Source organism: Phyllostomus discolor, chromosome 9 (genome assembly GCF_004126475.2).
Source record: "Phyllostomus discolor isolate MPI-MPIP mPhyDis1 chromosome 9, mPhyDis1.pri.v3, whole genome shotgun sequence".
Lineage (NCBI taxonomy): Eukaryota > Metazoa > Chordata > Mammalia > Chiroptera > Phyllostomidae > Phyllostomus > Phyllostomus discolor.
Window position 1 is genome coordinate 82,353,081 of NC_040911.2, and position 24,705 is coordinate 82,377,785.

Here is a 24,705-nt window from a genome sequence, read left to right on the forward strand (position 1 = left end):
CCAGGTCTCCACAGTGCAGGCTGAGCTCTACGCTCTTGGGGACCGAGAGGCCAACCCTCTGGATCTTCACTCACGACCCCGGCCCTCAGGCACAGCTCCGTGACGTCTGGTGAGAAAGGGTAAGGCAAGGCTGGGACTTCCATTTTATAGACAAGGACTTGGAGCCTCAGAGGTTCCAGGTCTGGTTGGATCAAAGTATTTATAATCACTGGCTAAAAACACACCCCTCCCAATGATCTCTCTACTTGAACTAAAACCCCCATTGTTTAAGGATCTAACCATCCACTTCAGGGTAAGGCTGGAGTTTCCCTCCCTCTGCCCAAAGCTCTACCAGACAGTAAGTGGGACAAGCCTCTGGGGAATAAGAATCAAACCTATAACTTTGGCCCCTTTGGCAGTCAGCCTCTTCCATGAAGCCTTCCTTGCTTACACTTTCCTGTGGGCTACCCGCCTAGTTGTTCGCCAGCACACTCTGAGCTTTCTCAGAGAAGAAACGACCTCCCAACTGGAAACCTACTCAGGGCCAGGCACCTCCTATCCACTGGACTCATCTCAGAACGAGTGGAGGGGCAGGACCGAGTGTCCTAGGAGGGCAGGACACGCAATCTAGTTGGTGCCCAGCTGTTTCTTGAATTCAGTTACAAAAACATTTGAGTCTTAAAGATGATCCAGTGAGGTAATACACCACATTGGGTAAAGCCACCCATGGCTTTAGTCCTTATCATCTCTGTGACCTTCGGGAAGTTACTTAAGAAGTTAACGAAATAATGGTCACAAAGCACTTAGCCCAGGGATGACAATCACTAGCATCATCTCTGGTCATCTCCAGCACTGTGGCCTTCCCTCAGAGCCTAACGCCTCAGTCCCCACACTCAAGAGGCCAGGCTGCAAGGTGAGAAGCCATCTCCCCTGCCACCTCCCCTGGGGAGGGCAGTCCAGTGAGGGAAGGGGGGCATGTCCACGTGTTAGTTCCTGGCCCTCCTGCTGGCTGGGCTAGAAAGTCACACTCACCAGAAAAGGGACCGGGAAACCTACCTAGTCCTGGGTTCCCAATTTCTCACCTAGCCCTCCCCTTTAACCTACCTCCCTGTAACTCTGTTTGGAAGACTTTGCTGTTTAAAACAAACCACATCAGTTATAGTCATGGGGATATAAAGTTCAGCACAGGGAATATAATCAGTAATATTATAATAACAATGTATGGTATAAGATGGGTATGAGATTTATTGGGATATGTAAACTAGTAAGTTATATATATATATCCGATCACTGGAGTGTCTACCTGAAACTAATACATATTGTTTGTCAGCTGTAACTGACAAATAAAAAATGATTAGAGACCCTTCAAAAATAAAAACTTAAAAATAATTAGATAAAATAAACCACAGCAGTTAGGCATTTCTTTTCCTTTTTTCAGTTTCTGTGTCACTTCTGACTCACTGGATGCTGACAATGGACACTGGGGGTGTGATTCCGGCCCGAAGGGGCCGACGAGCCAGCTGGCGGCTGCGGCTCTGTGTGAACGAATGTGCCCCTGCCTGCTGGAGGAGCCGAGAAGTGTGCGACTCACCAATGTGTGCGCGTTAGGGGCCCGACTGGAGGTGTGGGGACCCCCATGTTAAGAAACCTCAACTCTTGTAAAACATACGCAAAATCGGAAGCCCATGTCAAGGGGCCAACCCAGGTCACCCGGCTTGTTAGCTTGGAACCACACCCTTGGGTCCAAGGCCAAGGGTAAGTGTATCACGTATCACTTCGGCAAGATATCAGGCCCGATTCCTGTCCCTGACGTTGAGCACCTACCAAAACCACGCAGAGCAAAGACTCTTCTATGGCCCCTCAGGTCATACCAACATCTGACTTCCTTCAGCAGGCTTGCTGCCTCTCCAAATAAACATCATTCTTAAGGCCCTGGCTTCCAAAGGCCCTAGTAACCAAGATTTGTATACTTGACAGCAAAGTTGGCCGTGAATGCAGATTCCCTCATCCCATAACACCCTGTCTGGTAACACGGGGGCAGTGCCACCTGGAACATGAGTTTGGCTGGCCTCCCACTCAGGGTACGGCTTGTGGCTGGCTGGTAGGAACCATTAGGAATTATTAAGCATCTTCAAAAACTGACAAATTAAGGGAAAGCTAGAGTCCATCACTGAGGAATCTTTAATATTAGATAATTTTTCTGAAACAAGCAATTGGACAGAGTTGCCTTGAGTACAGCTTTGTTTGGAAATAAGAAAAGAGCTATTTGGTAGTCATCAGAACCAAGGCCCTTACTAAAGACCACTGTCTCCTGCAAAAATCAGAAGGCAATATTTCTACCTTGAGTCAAAGTGTGTGTCTAAAATTCTACCGTTTAACATTTCATTTAGACAGTTTTTATAGGGCACTTTCACAACCTCTTGTAATTCCCCAAAATCTCAGTAAGATAAATATGATACTTTCTATTTTATGGATAATAAAACCTAGAGAGGGGAAATACCCTGCCCGAGGTCACATAGCCAGTAAAACACAGAAGTGGGACTCAATCCTAGACAGTCCACACGGCATCATTCCTTTCAGAGGAACCCCAGTGCGTTTTCATTCATTGTTGCAAACCACTGAGACCACCCAGCCTTGATTCAAACCTACAGCCCCAGATCACTGAGGCGTTTCTTCACGGTGCTAGGGATAAGCACGTTTGCTGCCTGCAGCTGCAGTCAGAGGCACGACTGCAAGTCTAACGGAAAAGCAAAAGCTGCTGAGGAATCGGGACACACAGGAAGGGAGCCTGAACAACTCCCTTCTTCCTGGGCCCCCAGCTGCCACCTACTTCTCAGCTCCCCTCCCCAGCAGGATCCCCAGATGGTCATCCATACCGCCCCCGGCTCTCAAAGTGTGCTCTGGAGTTCAGGGGGTCCATGGAGCTGAACTGTTCATAACACTAGGACGTTATCGGTCTTTCCCCTTCCATTCTCTTGTAAGTGTGCTGTGGAGTTTTCCAGAAGTTCTATAATGAGGAAGGTGGCACCAGGTTATCACGCAGAAGCAAATATGAGAATCCAGCTGGATATTAAGGCAGATATCAAAGAGATTTGCAAAACTATGAAACAGTGCCATTCTATTCACTAAATACTTGTTTCTGAAAATAAATTTTTCATAAATTATGATGGTTACATTAACATGTAGCCAACCTACTATTACTGATAGTCACTTGAAAGGAACACTGAAAACATCTCTCAGTTTTAAATTTCTAATACTGCAAGTATCCACAGATAAAACCTAACACAAAAGCTCTCTGGAATCCTCGGTTTCAAGGGTGTGATAGGGTCTTCGGACTGAAAACTAAGAGTCACTGGTCTATTCTCTCACTGTCTCCAATTCTTCCCTCATTCCCTCTCGAACCTACTCGAGTGAATGGTCTTCCCCACTGTGTGCCACCAAAACTGCTCATGAGCACGAAGGACTTCCCAGTGGTTGAGTCCAATGGTCCATCCTCAGTCTGCACCTCACTCATCTACTGGCAGATACGCCAAAGCCGGTCACTTCTCCCCCTCGGTCTTCTCTTCACCTGCCGAGGACTGCATGCCAGCTCTCCAATCTGATCCTTTTCTTCCCCCAACCCCAATGTTAGATGGCCCGGGGCTCAGTCTTTCTTTGAAATCTTCTCTACACTCACTGTGGTGCTTGGCCATCTCTAAACTTGCATTTCCAGGCCAGGTCTCTTCCCTGAGCTCCAGACTCAACTGGCTGCCCGCCCCACCTCTGTACTGTGATTCAAAGTAGCCACTCCAAACTTCTGGATGACAAAAACCTAACTTCTTCCAGTCGGACCTGTTCCTGCTAAAGTTTTCCCCATCTCATCTGATGGCAACTTTAACCTTCCAGTGGCTTCCAAGGCCAAAACCTGTTATCCTTGTCCTTTCTTACATTCAATCCAGTAGGGAATCCTGTTCGCTGACTTCAAAATTGTCCCCAAATTCGATCATCACAGCCACCACTACCTCTCACCTGGGTTATTACAGGAGCCTCTCATCTCAGCCCCTCATTTGCTCCCCTATAATTATAGGTGAATTACTTTTAGCGTAGAAATCAGTGACCCTTTTGAAAGATCAGATAGTCACATAACTGAATACACACCAATGTCTTTCCGTCTGTCCCAAGAATAAGAGCTTAAATCCTTACAATGACCTATATGGCCTATTCTAGTCGACTCCGAGTTACCTCCCTAGCCTTCTTCCTACACTTTCCTCTCTGCTCTCGATACAGCCTTCAAGCCTTTATGCTGGCTGGCTGTTCCCTCAGTGCGGAATGCTTTTGCTGGAAATCCCTGTGACTTGCTCCCTCAACCCCTAACCTCTGCTCAAGTGTCACTGTCTTAAGGAGACCCACCCTGATCTCTTTTGCTTAAAAACACACCTTCACTCCTACCTCCCAGCATTTTGATCTCCTTTACCCTGGTCTACACCCCGCCCAGCACTCAGCACTTTCTAACATATTGCCTATGTTTGTCTGTCTCCCCAGTAAGATGTCTCCCTAGTAATATGTCTGCACAACTGCAAGAATTTTCATCTGTTTTGTTCACCAATGTATCTTGTGTGCCTAAAATGGTCCCTGCCAAGGAGTTTCCCAATAAATATGCTGAATCAATATATGGAATTAGACTTTCTACCTATAAAGCCTGGTGGGGAGGAAGGTGCTTGGACTCCACGGGTCCCCCCAATGTCAGCCAGGCAGAGAGTTCCCTTACACCACAACTGATGGCCAACTTCCGGCACAGGCTCAGCTCCTGGTCACAGAGACCTGGGCCCAGGTCCAGAATGCTAGTTTTCCAGCTGGGCCAGGGTAGGAGAGGCTACAGTCAAATAGGCACCAAAAGACCAAGTGCAGTACCATCTTTGGTACCATCTTTGCTGGTGGTCAGAGCCTCGGACACGATGTCCCTAACCTCCCCTCCTCTCAAGGGCACCTAGTTCCCCCACCTGCAGGAATCACTCCTGTTCAGCTAAACTCTGCCATGCAAAACAGCACCCATTCCAAGGGTGGGTATCCAAATGCAAGCTGTGGTCTCAGTTCATTGTGACAGCTCCTTAATAATCCTAACCCAAATTCAGGTCCCTCTTCCAATGACCACCTTCTTCCAACTCTAGGGCAAATTTGAATTCTAAGAGTTTTTTTTAAAGTGGAAAAGATGTGATGTGAAGTGGCAGCATGAAACACAATGAAAACACTCTCTAGCCCTCCCTTCTGGGGGCTCTAATGTGGTGTTAGCCCAAACCTAGCTTGAGGGAAACACCACTCTCTTACCCACTGGGCAGGTGGATGCCCAGCTGGCCTGGCATCTGGAAGGTATTCAATAAATGTTTAGGCGATGGGAGACAAGCCAAGCGAGCCACTCCAGAATAAATTTGCTGAGAACACTACAGATATAACTAGGCTCAACTCAGCATGAACCAACTCCAACCAGAAATCTGAGGGTGATGACGGAGAAGGAGGGGACCAAGAACCAACCCAGGTGATGGAGGGCGGTGTGTCTGGTGTGCTGAGGCCCCTTCCTTGTGAGTGACCACTGGGATCAGCCCCATTTCCATCTCCTCATCGCAAGGCTTTAACGACATGTAAGAGCAGCTTATTTCCAGTTTGCCATACTATTAAGAAAAAAGGGGGGAGGAGGGAAGGGCATGAGTAAGATACACCTGCCTCTAACTTAGCAGGATACTGAGTAAATGACAGGGTTAGAAAGGAGAAATGAAATGGTACATGTGAAAATACCTAGCAAATATGGTGGCCAATGTTCTCCCCCGCATCCCCCCCTCAAAAAGGATGGAGATTTCTGTCAAGAAAAAAGAATTCAAACCTGACCAGAACACTGGCCAGCATTTGTATCTACTGCCACTCGTCTCCACATCTATTACTTTCTTCTACTTCCACGTCCGGTCAGTTGTCTTGCCAATTCTCTGGCCTGATGATCAAGGCACTCCTCTATCCTCAGTGCTACTCAATTTCAGGGTCAACAACATCCCTCACTAGTGTGAATAAAATCGGTCCAACTGGTCTCCAAGTCTCCAGTCTTTTGTTCAATTCAACTTGCACACGCTCAAGTTCTTAATGCTGCAATGTTCTCCTCTGGTCCCCAAAGCTGCTAAGTCAGGGTCAAATTCCAGGGTCCCAGGTTTCACCTAAATTCTCATCTCATTTCCCTTGCTCACACCTGAGGCTCTGTGCAACTGAACTCGCCGTTCCTGGTACGCACTTTGGATTTCCTGCCTCAGCTCTGCCCACACTCTCCTGGCAGGTCCCTCTTCTGCCTGACTGTACTCTTCACTAGCCCAAGTTGGTGAAGTCTCTCAACTGTGCTAGGGTCCATCGGGCTTCAGGTCAGAGGCTAGACCTTTTACCTGGAATGCTCCTCCTTGTCCCCAGTTCCCTACTCACGCCTCTGGGCACCATCCCCTGAAAGGTCCCTTTTCCTCAATGCTCCTTCTCCTTTGCTGCAAAGCAACTATGATAAATATTGAGTCACGTTTCTCTCCCCAACTAAGCTGCAGAGTTTGTGAGGATGGGGCAAGTTTCTGATATTGCTTACCATTGCTACCCCAGAGCCGAGCACAATACCCGACAAGTGAAAGCCTGCAATAAATCTGGGCACTAATGTAAACAAGCAAAGACTTCCAAATAAGAATATTCACTTACACAGTTATAGTGTCTAAAAATGGGGAAACCATCTGATACCTAAAGTAGGAGAATGGCTACGTTGTGGTTTATCTACTCAAATGTCGATTCCTGAAAGCCATACTTTCAAAGTATGACACGAGGAAACTCTCAGGTTAGAGCTGACGAAAGAGCAGGAAACAAGCCGCCCCCAACTACAGCATGATCTGACTGTGCAGAACTGGGTGTGCGAGTCGGGGGGATACAGCTAGGAACGGGTCTGAAAACAAGTGCCCGCCCGCACCTTTTCTGCACATTTGCTGCAGCAGGCATTAATTAACTGATGAGAAAATGTGTTTCCAGACCACTCAGCCCAAATGCAACTTCACTGCGAAAACTTCTTTAGACATCCCAACCTTTCCTCAAGTAATCCCACACATCTCCTAATCAGGACGTGGGGACTCTTCGATAACTTAGTTCTCTTTAATCCTGCATTTCCCAACTCCATGGGGCCCACCCCGGGGCCCAGGGTGAAAAGTCCAGTCCAGGAAGACTGCATGCACAACAAAAAGAGTACACTCACCTAGTTCAAAAACACCCAAGATGCTTTGCCCTGAATTTTAAGCAGCACATGTGACCTGGTCCATTCTGGTTTCAAGTTCAAAGGCATCAGGCCGGTCCTGTGGGTTAGCAGCTAACATATCTTTCAAGAGCTGCTTGATCCCCTCAGACATGGAAGTCCTGCGTTTCTGGGGGATGTGCAACTCCATCTTTGGGTTTTCTAGCAGCGCCTCGCCAACAGGGACGATCTCAGTGCCCTGTTTGATATAGGTCCCCAGGAGCTCCTTCTTGGTCTCAGAGTCAATGAAAGTGATTCTTTCTATCATTGCCCAGATGATAATGCCCAGGGCAAAGATGTCAGCCTTGGCTGTGTAGTGTCCCTCCCAGACTTCAGGGGCCATGTAGAAGTCTGAGCCGCAGGCTGAGGACAGCCAGTACTTATTCACATTCACATTTTTGTTGTCTTGATTGCCCTCTTTGCCTCGGGGGGCCAGCCCAGCACAGACCTTGCTTAGTCCAAAGTCTGCCACCTTGAGGATGGGGGTGCCAGACCTTTCCGTGATAAGGATGTTGTCTGGCTTTAGGTCCCTGTGCACGATGTGGTTTTTGTGCAGGAAGGCAATGGCGCTCGTGAGCTGTAGCATGAAGCTTTTGTTGGTGGCTGGGTCCGGCCTCCGGGACAGGACGTACTGATTCAGGTCTCCACCTTCACAGAACTCCATGACAAACCAGAGATAACAGGGCTCCTCAGCATAACCCAGGATCCTTTCTCCTAAATCAAAGGAAGACCGGAAAGAGCTTGAGTGAGCGGGGCACATTCACACCACGTTTAGGCTACAGGAATGCAGTGTATTCAAGTTAAGGGTGACAGTGGTGACAACTGCTCCAATCCAAGAGAACCAGCACCGTTAGCACAAGCCAACTAACTCTACACAGGCCAGCCCATCTCTGCTCACACAGGGAAGTCAGAGGATAACAAGACACGGTATAACGGCTTAGGGTGCCTTGGCTGCAACTCTGGTTTTCTGCTGACTGGGTCACCAGCCAGGAGGCAACTTAGTTCACCTTTCCGAGTTTCAACTTCTGCTTCTTTACCTGTAAATGGCCATGTGTAACCACTTATAGGGTGCCTGCACTGGCATGTGACCTTCAACTTAATATTTACCACTACGTAAAGGAGACAGGAGGAAACATCCCTGTCTCACACAGTGAAGAACCTGAGGCTCATGGAAACTTAAAGAATTAAAAGCCTCAAATCCATCTGACCGTGGAACCACTGCACTCTGTTACACTGTCTCCAAATAGGCAGAACCGTACCTCCCGTACCTCCCGTACCTCCCAGAGCTGCGGCTGAGGCAAGGCAAAGTACCCGAGAAGATTGTCGAATGTCTCTCACTTCATGCCGAACAAATGACCTTCCCTCCTTTCTTTCCCGACCTGTATAATGATTCTTGTCAATGCATCTAGAACAGCACTGCAATTCTGTTTATTCCATAGGCACACTCCGATTCATTGGTGTTTTCTGTGCCTGCTGTATGCCTAGCACAGTGAAGGCACAACACGCCCATCTCTATGAAGCTTAATTTAAAGGAGATAACTGGTATCTACAATAGCAACTATCGAAGCTGTGCATCTACATCAAGGTCATTTTATGAACAGTGAAAAGGTGGGTAGGAGTTGCCAGAGCCAAAGAAATCAGAAGGGAAAGGACTTAGGTTACCTCTAAAGGACAGGCAGTAGACCAGCAGGGAAAAGAAGGGAACTCTAGGCTGAGAGATGGATGGACTAACGGAACAAAGGAACAGACAGACGGGACGTGTAAACAGGAAGTCTGGTGGGGACAGCGGGGTCCAAGGGAGATGTATAGGTGGAATCAAATGTGTTGATTGTGTTGGCTTGAAACTCTAGCTCTATCTTTCCAAAAGTCTTTCCCTTTGAACCACAGAAGCTCGAGGAAAGCAGGGGACTGGCATCTATGTTCTTCAGAGAGCAATTCATGGCACACTGCACCCCTATGTGAAGTTATTTGGTGACTACCACTGCCCCAAGAGCTACGCCTAAGTAGACAGAAGTCTCGCCTAGCGGAGGGCTGGGCCCGCCCTAGGTGGTCACATGGATCACTCGTGACTAAGCCAGTGTCCAGAGATAGTCCTCTGATCGCCATGATGGTGTCTCCATTCTACCAAAAGTGAGGGCTGCATGTCCTCACACACCCGCTCCTGTAGGGTTCTTTTTTTTACCCGTCATTTACTCTACTTTTTTATAAAGAAAACTGGTGATCCAGATGCCCCCACTTCCAGCCCACATGGCCCCGAAATTACCAAGGCACTACCAAAGCTTTGGGAGTTCTAGGTTAAGGCAATAACATGGATAAGGCAAAACCCTTGGGTTTCTGACCATGACCTGGCAGGCCTCGTTTCCCCTGTCATTATATAATTTGTTCATCTGTATTACTCACAATCAAAGCAATACAGGTAGAACCAGTTTAGGGCAGATTTTTTTTTAAATCAGTCGTTCCCCATCTCATAATGCTCTTCTTTCTAGGTCATCAGCTCCGGCGGGCTGAGGTTCTTTGTCTAAAAACACTACAAAGCGAAGTGGTGATGTGAATCCAGAATCAATCTAGACTCCAGAACAAAGACTCATAAACAGGAGACCAAGAAATGTCTGCTGGTGGTAGAGCCAGAAAGGAAACGATTAAAAAGCCATCAGATCCCTTTTGCAAAGGGCACATCAGCAAACAGTGAAACTTTTTCACTGAAACAGCAGGGAGGAGAGGGTGGGGAGTGATGACTACTTTATATACAAAGTTGGGAACTATGGCAACTGAAGTCAAAAGAAAACAAGCCGGCAAAACAGACTACGATGTAAGCCCAGGTTATGAGAATCCAGGGAAAGAAATCGGGTAAAAAAGCGCCCTATGTCAGTGAGCGGGTGGGGCAGATGGGCCTCAGGACTGAAGAGCTTGCTCTGGGGAAGTGAGCTGAGCTCGGGAGACTCTACAGGAGGGGGCTGTTTATTGAGAGGAAAGCACCGGAGAGGGAGGAGCATTCTCAGAATCAGACACAGCATCCGTGAGCAAAAGAAAATGGAAAATGGGGGCGTGGCTGCTTGTCCTAGAGACAAAAAGGACTTCTTTGCACAGGTGTATTTCACGAGAAGCTGCGGCAGGTTTTCACACGGGAACCCCCAGCTGCCCACTAGGAAACCAAAGCGGCACATCAAGAATCCCCGTCCTTTCCTTCAGGCAGATTGCCTACCTGGGCCTCCGACTTACTCACAGGGAGATAGAGGGAGGGGATGTGGTGCTCGACTGATCTCTCTCAAGAAGCAGGCCAAACTGAAGAACAGGAAGAGCACAGACCAGAAGGCAAGGAGTCCCATGGGTCTACTGAATGGTTTCTTAGTTCAAATGGAACACAGGGAGACTGAGGCATGATGGCCGGAACTCTGGGCAAGTCCCCGACCCTCTCTGAGCCTCAGTATTGCAATCTACCAAACGAGAATGACACCTGCCCCACATATTTCTGCTGGTTAAGTCGCAGGCATGAAATACATTTTGCCAAGTGCAAGATACTTTGAGGGCATCACATCCTGACTGTCACTCACATCACTGTTCCTACTGGACCGCAGCCGAGTCAGTCCTAGGATGTCACTGAGTTAATAACCCCAGTGCTGCAGGCCAGGTATTAAGCAAAAGGTGACAGATCAGAAAGTGAAGGTAGATGATTACACATCCCATTTCTCAGGATGTTACAGCCAAAACCCATGTTGCTGCCAGGCAGGGCCGCTCTTTATTGTATTTGTTTGGGTCATCCCTATCTAAAAAACACCCCTCCCCAAATCTGAATGTGTACTTTAGTGCTCAGCTTGAATGCCTGCCTACTAACCTTGCCGGACCTCCCAGGGACCTCCCTTCTGAGCAGCTGAGGCACTGGTCTTACAATTTACCAAGGTGACTGCACTGGAAAAGGGAAAATGGTCAGACTTTTAGGGATTACCAGCCACTGGTTCTGAAATGACACTAATTTCTGGAGACCCTAAATGTCGCTTGGGCTCACCAGTCTGAGTAGGGGCCCCAGGGGGTGAGGGGACCCATGGAGCTTTGGCTCAGGTCCATCCCACAGGGGGCCCGGTGGGTCCCCGAGCCGGCCCAAGGTGATTTCCCCAGTTTCAGGATCTATAACTGGAACAGACACATGCAGCAACTAGTAGAATCCCCAAGAGAAATTTACAGTTTTTTGAACTGATAGTAGAAAAAAATAAACTTTAGTTAAGGTCTAAAATTCCCTTTTTTGGTATAATCTGACAGTTCTTTAAGATTAATGAGAGCTAAAAACCTGGCTTCCCAGAGGGGAGAAATCAGTGACAGTGTTACTTGGAGGTGGTGAGGAGCTGAGGCAGATTAACCTTTGAGAGCCCCCTGGGTTCCAGGCATTATGTTAAAGGCCCATTATGTGCACTGTCTCCTCTCACTGGACACTGTTTGAGAGGTGGGAAAACTACAGAAAGGTTAAGCGGCTTGCCCAAGACTGTCGCCATGAATGAATGGTACCGCAGGACATGAGCCCCCACAGCCAGATCTCTCCCAGCAGACCGTGCGCTCTTCCCAGGTCACAAGGGCTAGAAACGCACTTCGCTTAAAGAGAGGCAGATCCGCCTTCAGGATGGTTTTATTACCTTTCCCCCAAGTCCGACAGCCAGGAGACCATGAAATGAACTCTGTACTTCAAAACATATCCTATGCCAAAGGTAAGTAGTTTGCTAATAAAAAAAACCAAAAAGCAAATAAAACAAAACAAAACATACCCTATGCCAAACTTCATGGGGAGAAAGGAAATTGGGGGCGGGGAATCAAACAGGTGCCTCACAATGATGAGATCTCATTACTCATGGGAATAATAAATGTTGAAGTCTCCCCAAAACGTGGCCTCCTCTATCTAGAAACTCGAGGCCAGCACGCTCAGCATAAGAGTAAGTCAGTATGAGCTGTAGAAAGGCAGGCACCTCTGGGAATACAGAGGGATACAAAATACCCAGGATTTTATAAGCCTATCCCAAGTTTCCTCCAGAAGTTGGATTTCCATGCTCCAGGACATTCCACCGAACACTTCCCGAGAACACAGTGCTTGTCAGATACCAGAGATGCAATGACTTAAGAGGTGGTCCCTGCCTTGTAAAGGTCTGTGGTCACTAAAGCAGACTGACTGCAGCTTCGAGAACAAGCGACGGGGTGCTGTCCTGCCTGAGGATCAGAGAGAGGAGGTGAGGACGAGAGAGAGGCAGGCTGGGCGTCACAGCGAGCATGCTCCTTGAGCTCTGTCTCCCAGGATGCAGAGGGTGAGCACAGAGTACAGTGGGACGTGAGCTGCCCCGTCTGGGGTCATCCCAGGGGCACATGCAGTCGGGGAGAGGCACAAATGAGGCTGGAGACAAGGAAGCTGGAGTCAGGTCATGAGAAATGGGGTCTGGCAGACAAAAGGATTGAAGTTCAACTCTAAGAAAACTGGAAAAAACTAAAGTTCTTGATCTATTTTAGAAAGATATACTGCTTATTGAACCTAAGGTATCAATTCTAAGACATAACCATTTAAGTAAGATCTGCAAGTTGCTGATGACACCACGGTATGCCATCGACTAAGTTGAGCTCTGACTTCGGAGACGTTATGTGAAAGCGCATGTCTGAGAACTGATGAAACAAGAGCCCTCTGGAGGCATGAGGAGCTGGAGATGGAAGACTGACTGGTGGCCAAGAGACTCATCAGGAGGTTTAGAAAGCCAAAGAAGTTCGGACTGGCAAGGGAGGGGGTGAGGAGATGGGGGGAAGAGGTCCTGGATGGGTAGAACCAATGGAACTTAGTAACTTACCCCATGTTTGGGTGACAGGAAGAATCCAGAGAGTACTCCAGCCAGCACTCTCTTCTTACTCCAAACCCCTGTCTAATTAGATGATAATTCTATCCCCTTTCGCAGGTGAGGAAATTGAGCCTCAGACAATTAAATAACTTGCCTGAGAACTCACAGACAGTTAGGGGCAGGACCCAGAGTCTCTGCAGCCTGGAGTCCTCCTAACAGCGATGCTCTGACATTGCCTTGAGTGCCAGCAGCAGAATTTCACACCGAGATGCTTTACTTCCACTTTGTCCTCAGCTCCTTGAGTACGCTCTTAGGTACAGGATGCTCCCAAGGAGTTTATGTTTACCCAGCCCCCAGGGCTGATGGTCCAGCCACACAGCGATCAGATTCATTTTTCAGGAGAAGACTAATTACGATTTTGATTTAAATATGCGGAGATGCTAGCTCAGGGGATATGTATCATAAATCTCAAAAACCCTCACTCCGTTTGACAAAAAAAAAAATCCCCCTGAAGCAACTTATTCTAAGTGAAGAGTACCCGAAAGACAAAAAAAAAAACCAAAAACAAAATCCCCACCATCAGCAGCAACAGAAAAGGCACACCAAGCACCAAAAACAACCAGAACTGGTAGATATTCCATATGGCACAATAAAAGCAAAGAGCTGGAAACAACTGTCGAAGAGTAGCTAAGAGTTAATTTTATGATTACTACTTGGTTGAATGCTTTAAAAGGCCATATTTTACTTCAATAAAATTTACTTAGGTTAAAAAACCATTTCATAAGCAAGTTTAATGTGAAGTTTAAAAAAAGAATATAAAATTACACTGCTAAAGAAAAAGAACTGGAAAGGACTAGAAAAATGAAGTTTGAATTGGTTGACTATAGCCATCCCTGGTTTTGATTAGTTTTAAGAGTGTACATTAATATATTTTAAAGAAATGGCTCAGCTGAGGATCAGTCCTGAGAAGCTGCTGAAGACGAGGACCCATCTCAGCCTGTCTTCCCAGGGGGGAAAGATGAGCATACAGACCAGGCACTGGGCCTGGTCTTAGTGACCTTGGGCTGTCACCACAAGGTCCAGTGTCAGCAGGGTGTGTTCAAAGCACTTCCTAAGATTAGTCAAATGTCATCGTGCACTAGAAATGGACCCCTCAGGGTCACTGCCAGGGCAATATACAGTGGTCTGCAGAAGCCAAGTGGCCAGTGCTGAACCTGCAGGCCTAGCAGAAAGGACGGGGAGACAGCCAGGCCTGGGGTCAACACCTTCTCCACGCTTCCACCTCCACGGCTACGTGGCCCCAAGCAAACGTCTAAAGACCCTGTGAATCTGCTTCATTTTCCATAAACTGGGAAGAGACTCCCGCCTCACTGGGCTGTCGCCAGGCCTGACTGTGACATAGAAAGTGTCTTGCACTGTACCTGAGTGCCACAGCAGGCCCCGACTGAGTGCTAATTATGGCAATGTGTCTGGACACCACTGGCAACTGTCCAATACGGTCAGAAGACAGCATGCCAAGAACAAGGAAACTATACAGTCCATCCGGATATAAATCTAGAGCCTGACCCTCCACCAGTATGGTGTAAGACAAGTTGTTTGATCTTGATGGATCTTTATTTTCTCACAAGTTAAGAGCAGGTTACAAAGATGCCAACTTAAAGTGGAGAGGGTTAAATGAGAGAATGAATACGAAAATACCACGAAAGGTTAGCTATTAATACTTGAACAGTTCAGGGGTCTGGTCAAAAATGCAGCTTCCACCAGCCAGGCAGAGCGGGGAGTAGCCCATGGCAGTCCCAGCTCATCTCCCTCTTCATACGCTACGGGCTTTCCCACGTACCTAGGCCTCGCCTCTCTCGCCAGGATCGCTCCTGATTCACCTTCTTACAGCTCATCCTCCCCTGACCCAAACTTAGTCTGCATTCCTTGCAGCTGTTCCCCCCAGAGCACCCCTCATGGGCGGCAGTCAAGTACAATCTGGTGTGATGTGCCCATCTCCTCCGGCAGACGGGGTGCCCAGAATGGAAAGGAAGTCTCTGGGCTCCCCACAGTGAACCCCACACGTAGCACTCAACTGGGGGAAATAAATCAAGGTGAGAATTGTGAGCTGGAGGCTTAAAAAAGAGAAGAAAGTTCTAGAATAGGGAATGCAGTATATGTAAATTAAAGGCACCCAAATTTGAAAGTTACTATAAGCAGGCTCCTGGCCCTAAGGACGCCAAAGACCAAAAGAGCTGAAAATAAACTGATGTCTATTATGAAGCTAAGCTCTTCTGGAGAGTTTACGTTATAAAAAGCCCTATCCAAATGTAACGCCAATTAACCAAAGCTCTCAATTAAGTAAGGGCTGTTGGTATCTGAAATCCCCAATGCACACAGAAAGAAGGCAGTTGTTAGCAGGAGAGAAGTCTGCTGGTTGTCCCAAGACATTCAAGAGCAGATCAGAAAGGAGGTAAAGGGTCCCTGGCAGCTGAGACACTTAGGGAAGGCACCAAGAGAAATCAGCAGTGCCACAAATGCTGATTAATATATAATTAAAAATAAATAGTAGCCATCAGTTTCTGTGTAAAATATAATTATGCTCATTTAACAACCCAGAAAAACAGAACCACTCAGAACCTAAGCCCCCTGTCCCAAGAATGCAGCACAGCTGTTAAGGAACTTGGACTCAATCTAGAATGTGGGGCTGCTTGGATCCTGGCTGGGCTAGCATTTTCGCCCTGGGCCACTTCAGCAGCCTCGGTGCTTCACCTGTGAAACAGGGCTAATCACAGTCCTGACTTCCAAAGCTTCTGAGGACTGAGTCAGTTAATAGGGATAGAACCTTTAGGACAGACCTGGCACATCGCAATCAGTAAGTTTTAGCTCTTATTAGCAGGGTGACACTGGGACTAAGACCTCCTGACTCCAAGTCAATACCAGTATTGCACTGTTTCCCATTAATTTCCAAGGCCCCTAATGCCACCTTTTATCTATGTCACTGTCACCATAGCCAACAATCACCATCTAGTCCTCTGCCTTTATCTAGGTGATCGCTGTACTCTGAGGCCCCAGGCAACAGCAGAGCATTCAGAGCTTTCTAGAGGCCTGCACAGGGGTGGCCTAGTGCTAAGACTAAGGTTTCCCTAGACATTCAAGGGGCTGGGGGCAGTCTGCAGGCTGACAACCAATCCACTGCTAAGACCATCACTCCTCCACGCTCAACTTACCAAGACCACCTCCTTCCCGGTTTCCCCTTGCCTCTATACTCCCAGAGGGAACCTCTACTGTATTCTAGAATACCCATCACTCACGACCCTGGGCTGTGGTCATGTGGGCACATCCCTTCTGCCCAAATGACAAACCTTTGCACAGCCTCTTACAATTCAGTGCCTGGCTCACAGTCATCACTGGGCACCGGTGCAGACAAGACTGTCCCTACCCATGTCAAGCCACCTAAAGATAACTTGAGAACAACAAACATCAAATAACTGGTAAAGCAGATCTCGTGTTCACCAAGTTCAGTAAGCTAGGTTCCCAGCTTCCCAGGTTGGTTTCACGAGCCTTGAGAGTTTGTCCTGGTTTGGTCTGTTTGTTCCTTAGGATCAGTGTGCGCTTTAGAGAGGGCACCAGAATTTCTGAGTTTGACAATGAGCTCAGGCTCGCCTGCTGTCTCCTAAGAGGCAATAATCTTGAACTTAAGTTTTAGGTGCTGTCAGGACAGGGTCCTTTAGAAATGGAAACAAGGAGGCAAAAATGAATTGCTGATGCCTTAACTCCTTTTTGCAAAAAGTATTTCAAGTTCAAGAGACACTAACTCATCAACCAAATAATTTACAGGATTGCTAATCTGGTTTTAAAAAGCCTGGAAGGCTGGTTTGAATGCTACCACTAACTCCTTCGGGGCAAGTCCTGTGCCTTGCGTGGGCTTCCGCTTCCTTCCCTGTGAAACGGGGCCAGGTCAGACATCGAAGACAGCTACCGACTCTGCAGCGTCTGTTGTCTACATGATGCTCTGGGTAGGACTTGTCTGGTGTGTGTTCAGAGAGAAAGAATGGACAGAGAAAGATGTCTATTAAATGCAGTTGCAGGAAACCAAGAACTGCATTAAGAAGTTTCCCTTTTCTTTTGGATACTAGTTTATTTATATGTCAAAGAATTTGTGAAGCCTATAAAAATGCCTTCTGAGTATTCACTAGAGAGTTGATGCTGATGGAGGGAAAAACACTATTCTCTATTTGGCTCAACTGTGAAATAAATTACTCCACCTTCTGTCTTCCCTACCTATCCACATGGTCCTAGACTGCCTTCTTTCAAGCCCACCTCCTCTGCCAACTCCTGATTCTCATTCCTGTTAATTCGGTACAAAGCGCTTGTTAATGAGCCAATTTGCTTTTTCCTCCTGTGACCCTGATTAGCATTTCAGTCTTCTACAGGTCCTCAAACTTTTCCAATTAAGTTCCTTCGGGGCAAGTCCAAACCATTCATTACCCACAGCGAGAGAAGACAGTCTGAGAATAAAGTTAAGAGCTTATAAAATACAGGAGAGCTAAAGAATTAAAGAACCCAATTGGGCTTCAGTAAGAGTATAGGCATACTTCATTTTATCGCACTTCACAGACTTTCCTTTTTTTTAAGACCAACTGAAGACCCTCCACTAACAAAAAGATTATGACTAACTTTATTGTGGTGGTCTGAAACCAAACCTTCAGTATCTCCAAGGTATGCCTATAGGTGGATTTGGTTCAATTGTGACTTTAGGGCAGATTATCACTTGGTCGGTTTCAAAATCATCCTAAATTGCCAAAGGCTGGGAAAAGGTGGCTGCAAAGGATCTAGTTAATGATAGGGCTGAATCAGATTATCTCTAAGATTCCTTCCAGCTCTAACATTTCCGAATAATATCAGTATCCTGTAAAGTCAGCACCCCGGGGCAGATTAAGACTGCTAAACTTTGGAAGCTGAAGCCCAGAAAAAGGAGTAACTGGGTCTTTGTTCTCTACTTTAATATTAATAGCAAGAAATTGTTCACCACTTTATTAAACAGCAACCCACCCATGCCTATTTACTGCTTTCTAAAGTAACACTTGACATGTGCATTTCAATGTTAGTTTCATAAGCAGAGCACTAAAGAGTGAAGCCATCACCTCCACTTCCCCAGCCCAGAACACTGCCTGACCGGTAACAGAGGGTGAAATATTTAAGACTCTAAACTACTGAAAGGGACATATTTAAGTATGTGACCTAAAGCAAAATCTTTCATTTCTCTAGGCCTGTGATAGTGCACAAAGGAAGGAAGAAAATACCACTGTTTCTGTCAACTTGGTGTCCTGACAACACAGGAAATAGGATGTGTTCCACGGTCGAACCGGTCCGGGAAACTCAACCAAGAACACTGTGAATCTCGAGGGAGGTGATGGGAGAAGATTCAGAATAGAGCCTGACTGTACTGAGGCAGTGAGTTCCTCTGATCTGGAGCCCTCGCTGGCGCTCTCAGGCTGCAGAGGCCACCACGACATAGGTGCCCTTGTCTTAGGGATAAAGCAATGCCCCCCACAGGTTTGAAACTACTTGTTCCAGTCTCACGCAGTCAGTTTAGACAAGCCAGGACTAAAATTTGAGTCTAACTCCAAAGCCGCCTGTTTCCCATGGAGTTGGAACAAACTCCACAGGTGGGGAAAGTTTTAACAGTATTGTTGACTGTTGAACAACAAGGGCTAGAACTGCGCAGGCCCACTCATACACTGATTTTTTCAACACATACTGTAAATGTATTTTTTCTTCCTTACGATTTTCTTAACATTTTCTTTTCTCTAGCTGACCTTATTGTAATCATACAGTATATAATACACATGCAAAATACATGTTAAGTGACTGTTTATGTTTTCAGCAGCAGGCTATTAGTAGTAAAGTTTGGGGAGAGTCAAGTTGTACTCAGATTTTCGGCTATGTTGGGAGGCTGAGGTCAGCGCCCCTAACCCCTGCGTTGTTCAATGGTCAACTCTTTATATGTAGGGAGAGAAAAACTTCAAACCTAGGTTGCAGTTTTAAGACTGGCATCAATGAGCTGAGAACAGAAGAGGATTGCTTGGCAAAGCAAATTCCCACACCCCAAGGCAGTCAGGTACGCTGAAGTCCAGACAACTCATTAACCACAGTGGAGGTCAGTGGAGGACAGTCTGAGAAAGAAGTGAAGAGCTTGTAAAATACAGGTGAGCTTAAAAAAAAAAAAAAATCTACCAGAAAGTCTTTCCAAAACAAAACACTGGGGGGAGGGTGGGCTTTTCAGGATAGATGGCGTAGGGGTGGGCAGAAGAAGCAAAAGCCTACTTTGAAAAAGGACCCCAGGTAATACTCATCATGTTCCTCAGCTCACTGTCCAACACTGACTTAAAATGGGACAGGGAGTTCTCTTAGGCCCTGTTTATAGGCTCTTAAAGTCAGGCAAAAGCTCCAAACAAAATGCCTTACCCAACTCCACCCCAAATCCTACCCATTCTTAAAGGTCAGGTCTAGTTCATCTGGGAGTAGGAAAGGCACCATTACCCATTCCAAAGGACCTAGGCCTTGAATCAAGACAAATCTGGGTTTGTATCACTCGATCTATAAAAAGTATAAGGAAACCAGGAGTACAATGCAACTTCCTTTATAAGCTGATTAACCTTCATCGACTTATTTTGTTCATGTTTAATCCTTAATTTCTCCAATAAAGACAGGAGGACTGACTTTTAGAATTATTACCTGAAGTCACTTCTGGAAGACATCTAAGACATAGCTGGGACTCAGATTAGTAGCCTCTCCCCTGAAGAAGGCCCCTGGCCCTCTCCTCTTTGAACAAATCCTTGGATTCATTCAGCACGTACAAGATATGTGAGACCTGAGGCCTCAGGATGAACACACTCCGTAACTGCAGTGAAAACTGGGAAACTAGGGTTAGCTGTCCCAAGGACCGCAAAGTCCCCTTGGCTCACTGAGTCCTGTCTTTCCCATAAATAAACCCACTTCCATGCCAGCCTCAGAGGATTAAGAGATAGATTAAGAATGCAAAGTAAAGAAAGATGTCAGGTATTGTTATGTGACAGCTCTGGGCCCACCTGTGGGGTTATTATTCTGCAGGGCCCCAGAGGATGCAGCCAGAAAACCGACAGTTTGCTTGACTGCCCTGGGATGAAGCGCTGGTGGTCTCAGGAGGAAAGAGTAGGAAGCAAGAGTTTGGCGGGTGGAGTTGGGGGAGGGGGCAGTGAGGATATCTGGAACCAGACAGGGAGGAAAGTTTTTTTCTTTTTGTTTGCTTTGGGAGGGAAAGGGAAGAGGCCCTAGAGAGTGAGGGGGCTTCCACCAACCCTGAACCCAACCCCCTCTTCTCCTCGACCAATCTTAGTTCATAATAATGGCTCACACATATTGAGCAATTAATAAGACAATAGTTAGAATTTAGCGAGCGCTTGTTATGAAAATACCAAGTAACGTTTGTGCTAAGGACTTCATCCTAGGTAGAAAGCAGAGACCAGGGCCCCAGTGCCTGGGGCTCGGAGAGGAGGGTGTGTCTGGGCCCAAGGTGACAGGACCAGGGCCCAGCAGTCCCGAGCCCACTTTGGGCTGAGCCGTCCACAGCAGCCGGTCCAGGCCCTACGTGCGAGCGGGATGGCCCGCAGTGGTCCTACCTTTGAGGGAGGTCTCTACCAGGCGCAGGTAAAGCTGCGAGCTCTTGTTGCCGTGGCTCATGCGCTGGGCTAGCCCGTTGCGCTGCAGGACACACTCCTCAAACTGCACCACGTTCTGGTGGCGCCGCTTGAGGCTAGTCAGGGCCCAGAATTCCGCCAGGGCCAGCTCCACGTTTTCTGGGGCGTCGCAGCGGATCTTCTTGACCGCCACCCGGGCCCCGCTGCGCCCGGCCACTGCCTCGTAAACCACGCCGTAGCTGCCGCGCCCGATCTCCGCCAACAGGCTGTAGCGCGGCCGCGCGGACCCGCCGCTGCCTTCTGGCCGCCGCCGCGCCAGGTAGGCCTCGCCGGGGGCCTCGGCCGCCACCGGATCCATGGCCTGGGCCGCAGCCGCCGGCCTCAGCTTCGCGCCGGGCGCCCGCGGCACTGGGCTTCGCCTTTTCCGCTCGGGGCTTTGTGTACCTCTGCGGGCGCCGTCCTCCTTCCCCGTTTCCATGGCTGCGGGCGGTGGGGGGAGCAGCAACGGTGCTGCCCGGGCTCCCCCTGCCTCATCCCTCCGTCCAGCCCCGGGACGCGGAGGAGCGGGAGCTTGGATTGTGATCTGCGGGCGAAAGAATCGGTTAAACGACCAGGCCGAGGTGGGGAGGCAAGGAGCGCAGGCCAGAGCGCCCCACCTCCTCCGGCCTCCGCGGCCCCTTTAAGACCGAAGCCACCGCTGCCGAAACAACCAGGGAGGGGAGGGGAAAGCGGGAAAGACGAAACCACAGACGGCGGCTCTGAGGGGAACCGGAAAGAAAAGTAACACCCCCCACACACCTTCCCAGTTAAATTATCCTACAGGGCTTGTGAAAACGAGGACTACCATCCCTTTACCACTTATTAAAATCTCCCTAAGAAGCAATGTGCACTGTGGAAATCTTCTTACCTGCCTGGGCCCTACAGGGATTCCCCCTCTCTGCGTCCCGCCTAGTGTTTTCCAGCGTGTAAACCGTCCATTGAATTAAGTCCGAGCGCAGCCCAGCGGACCGACCCAAGTGCCCGAGGGTGGCGTGTGGAAAGTGTTGGCTTAAAATCTCGGCGTTCCCGGGCGCGCCAAGTCCGCGGCCCAGTCACCCTTACCAAGGGCCCGAAGCGGCGGGGGTAGCTCTAGCTTCGGCACTTACTTTTACTCCGCAGCCCGCACCCGTACCTACCTGGCCTGAGCCCCTCCACTTCCGGGCTCCCGGGCTGCGCAGCCTTCGGGGCCGAGCGGCGCGAGCGGCCGTGGCCCGCGCCCGGCGTGTGCCGGAACTTGCTGCTTCACTGGACGTAGCAGCGGCGCGCGCGGGGCAGAACCCGGCGTCCAGGCACCCGCGGCTCTCCACGTGTTCGCGCCGGCTGATCCCTTTACATAACCTTTTTATATAAACCGCACATCCCGCGGGCACTCGGGCCAGCGGGGGCTCCTGGTGTCCCATTCCCCGGAGGCCGGTCGAGGAGCAAATCTCCCGGGTTCTGCCAACGTCGACGGAGCAGCCGCAGACCGCGCCCAATCACAGCCGAGAACACCCAACCTACAAAAAGTAGGCGCCAAATTCCCTCGATCCGCTGCGGCCGCGGGTCTCCGCGGCTTCCTACGCACCGAAGTCTCCTCTCGTCAGTGCTGCAGGAGGTGAACTGCATGCAGTAGGTGCCCAATAAATACTGATTGGCTGACTGGATTGTCGGTTTGATTGATTTAAAGCTCGTTCCAGGGAACCGCCCGGATTACGTTGGAGTTAACACCCTCCCTCCAATTAGCCCCTGGATCTTGGGCAAATATTTCTCAGATCCGAACCTCATTTTCCTCTTCTGCAAAACAGGTAGACTGAGCCTTACCTCCCAGTGTTGCATGGATTTTTAAAAAATATTTAGTTCATTGCTTTGTACCCCAATGCCTAGTAAATGCCCAATGTTTGTTAACTGAATCCACAGATACTTATTAAATTCCTATGTGTTGGGCACCCTTCTATGTTGCTGGGGAAAGAGCAGCGAACAACAGTTTTTAACCTTGGTTAAGGTTCGGTGCCACAGGAGACAAATCCTGTAGGTCACCTTGGGCATGCTAATAAACTTGTTTTTCTCCATTCCTCATCTGTAAGGTGGGAAGAACGGAGTTGTGGGATTCACTGAGGTTACACAGTTAAAGCACTTAGAATAGGGCACAGCTTTGTACACAAGTATTGTTAAAAATACAGGATAACTTTTGACAATAAGTGCGATGGAGAAGTGAACTAAAGTGTGTCTGGGGGTTAGGGACAGGCCACTTCTGATAGTGTGGTCACTTAAAGACTGTTACTCTTTTTATAAGGAATTTTACTTATTCATGAATATGTGTAAATTGCAAGTGTAGTGAAGAATTCTCATATACTTTTCAACCAGAATAACATTGTTCTATTTTGCTGCAATTTCATTATCATGTCCCATGTGTGTGTATAACACAGGAATTTTGTTTTTTCCTTAATCATTTTGGAGTATGTTTCAGACATATCTCTTTCTCACCATATATTCTGTGTGTATTTCCTGGGAACAAGGACATTCTCATGGCTAATCTCAGTACAACGATCAAAATCAAGGCCTTTAACAACGATACAATTCTTTTATTTAATACAGCTTCCATATTTAAAGTTAACTCATTATTCCAACAATGTCCTTTAAGGTATTCCCAGAGACCCAATTCGGGATCACTTGCTGCATTTAGACCCAATTGGGGATCACCTGTCTCTTTAGCTTCCTTTAATATGGAAAGGCACTTAGTTCCTTAGCCCTTTTTTGTCTCTCATGACCTTGACGTTTTTGAAGAGTATTGGAGAGTTGTTTGGCAGATGTCCCTAAATTTGGATGTCTGATCTTTTCTCATGATTAGATTATGAGAAAATATTATATTAGGTTATATTATATCAGGTTATGCGTTTTGTCACAGATACCACAGAAAGTTGTGCCGTGAGTGTATCTCAGTGGGAGTCCCCGTGGCATTGGTTTGTCCCAACGTGGGTGATGCTCACTTTGATCGTTGGATTAAGGTGGTGTCTGCCGTGGTGCTCCACAGAAAAGTTAATTATTTTTTCCTTGTAACTTAGTATCTTGTATGAAAATACTTTGAGACTATCATGTTCTTTATCAGAGTCTTACCCACTGGTTTTAGCATTTACTGATGATTCTAACCTGAGTCAATTATTATTATTATAATGGTTGGAAAATGGTGATTGAAAGGCCTCTGTATTAGTCTGCTAGGGCTGCCATAACAAAATACTGCAGACTGCTGGCTTAACAGGAATGTATTCTCTCACAGTTCTGGGGACTAGATGTCCCAGATCAAAGTGTTGGTAGGTTCAGTTTCTCCTCAGACCGCTCTCCTTGACTTTCAGATGTCCTTCCTGCTGACTGTCCTCACAAGCCCTTTCCTGGGCTATCTTTTCCTTTTGAAGGACAAGTCTTATTGGATTAGGAACCCACCCTAATGGGCTCATTTGAATTTAATCTCTTTAAAGATCTTATCTCCAAGTATGTTGCATTCTAAGGCACTGGAGGCTTGTGAATTCAATATGCAAATGTGGGTATAGGTGAGGTTGGTGGGGACAGTTGCAGTTCAGCCTTCACAGTCTCTTTGGAATATGATATCCAGGCTAAGACCCGAAGCCAGCCACGCTAAAACTGGTAGAAAGGCATTTCAGGAAGAGAGAATGAGCACAGAAACAAGATAGATGGGAAATTTCAGCCAATTGATGAGAGGGTAAAATTGTATAAGCACTTTGGGGAAAAGACTTTGGCAGTTTTTTATGCAACTACTACGGCCTAGCAATTCTGTGCCTTGGTATTCACCCAAGAGAAATGAAAACTTATGTTCACAAATACATTTGCATAACAATGCTTATAGTGGCTTTTCCCATAAGAGTCCCAAGCTGGAAACATGCCCATGTTTATCAACAGTAAGTGGATAACCAGGTTGTGGAATTCCTATACTATGAAATGCTGCTTGGGGCAGGGTAGGGGCTGTGGC

The 24,705-nt window shown here is 47.7% G+C and overlaps 1 protein-coding gene across 1 annotated transcript in view; it reads right to left on the minus strand.

Annotated features, from left to right (window-relative positions):
- STK35 (serine/threonine kinase 35) overlaps positions 1–22,479 on the minus strand; it is a 39,045-nt gene extending 16,566 nt beyond the window's left edge. The window contains exons 1-3 of the mRNA XM_028524828.2: positions 21,881–22,479; positions 20,688–21,288; positions 7,211–7,960 (exon numbers count right to left, since the gene is read on the minus strand). Of these exons, the coding sequence (XP_028380629.1) occupies positions 7,248–7,960; positions 20,688–21,288; positions 21,881–22,144 (1,578 nt within the window). The 5' untranslated portion in view covers positions 22,145–22,479 and the 3' untranslated portion in view covers positions 7,211–7,247. The remainder of the gene's footprint in view (positions 1–7,210; positions 7,961–20,687; positions 21,289–21,880) is intronic.
- Between the last annotated feature and the right edge of the window lie 2,226 nt (positions 22,480–24,705).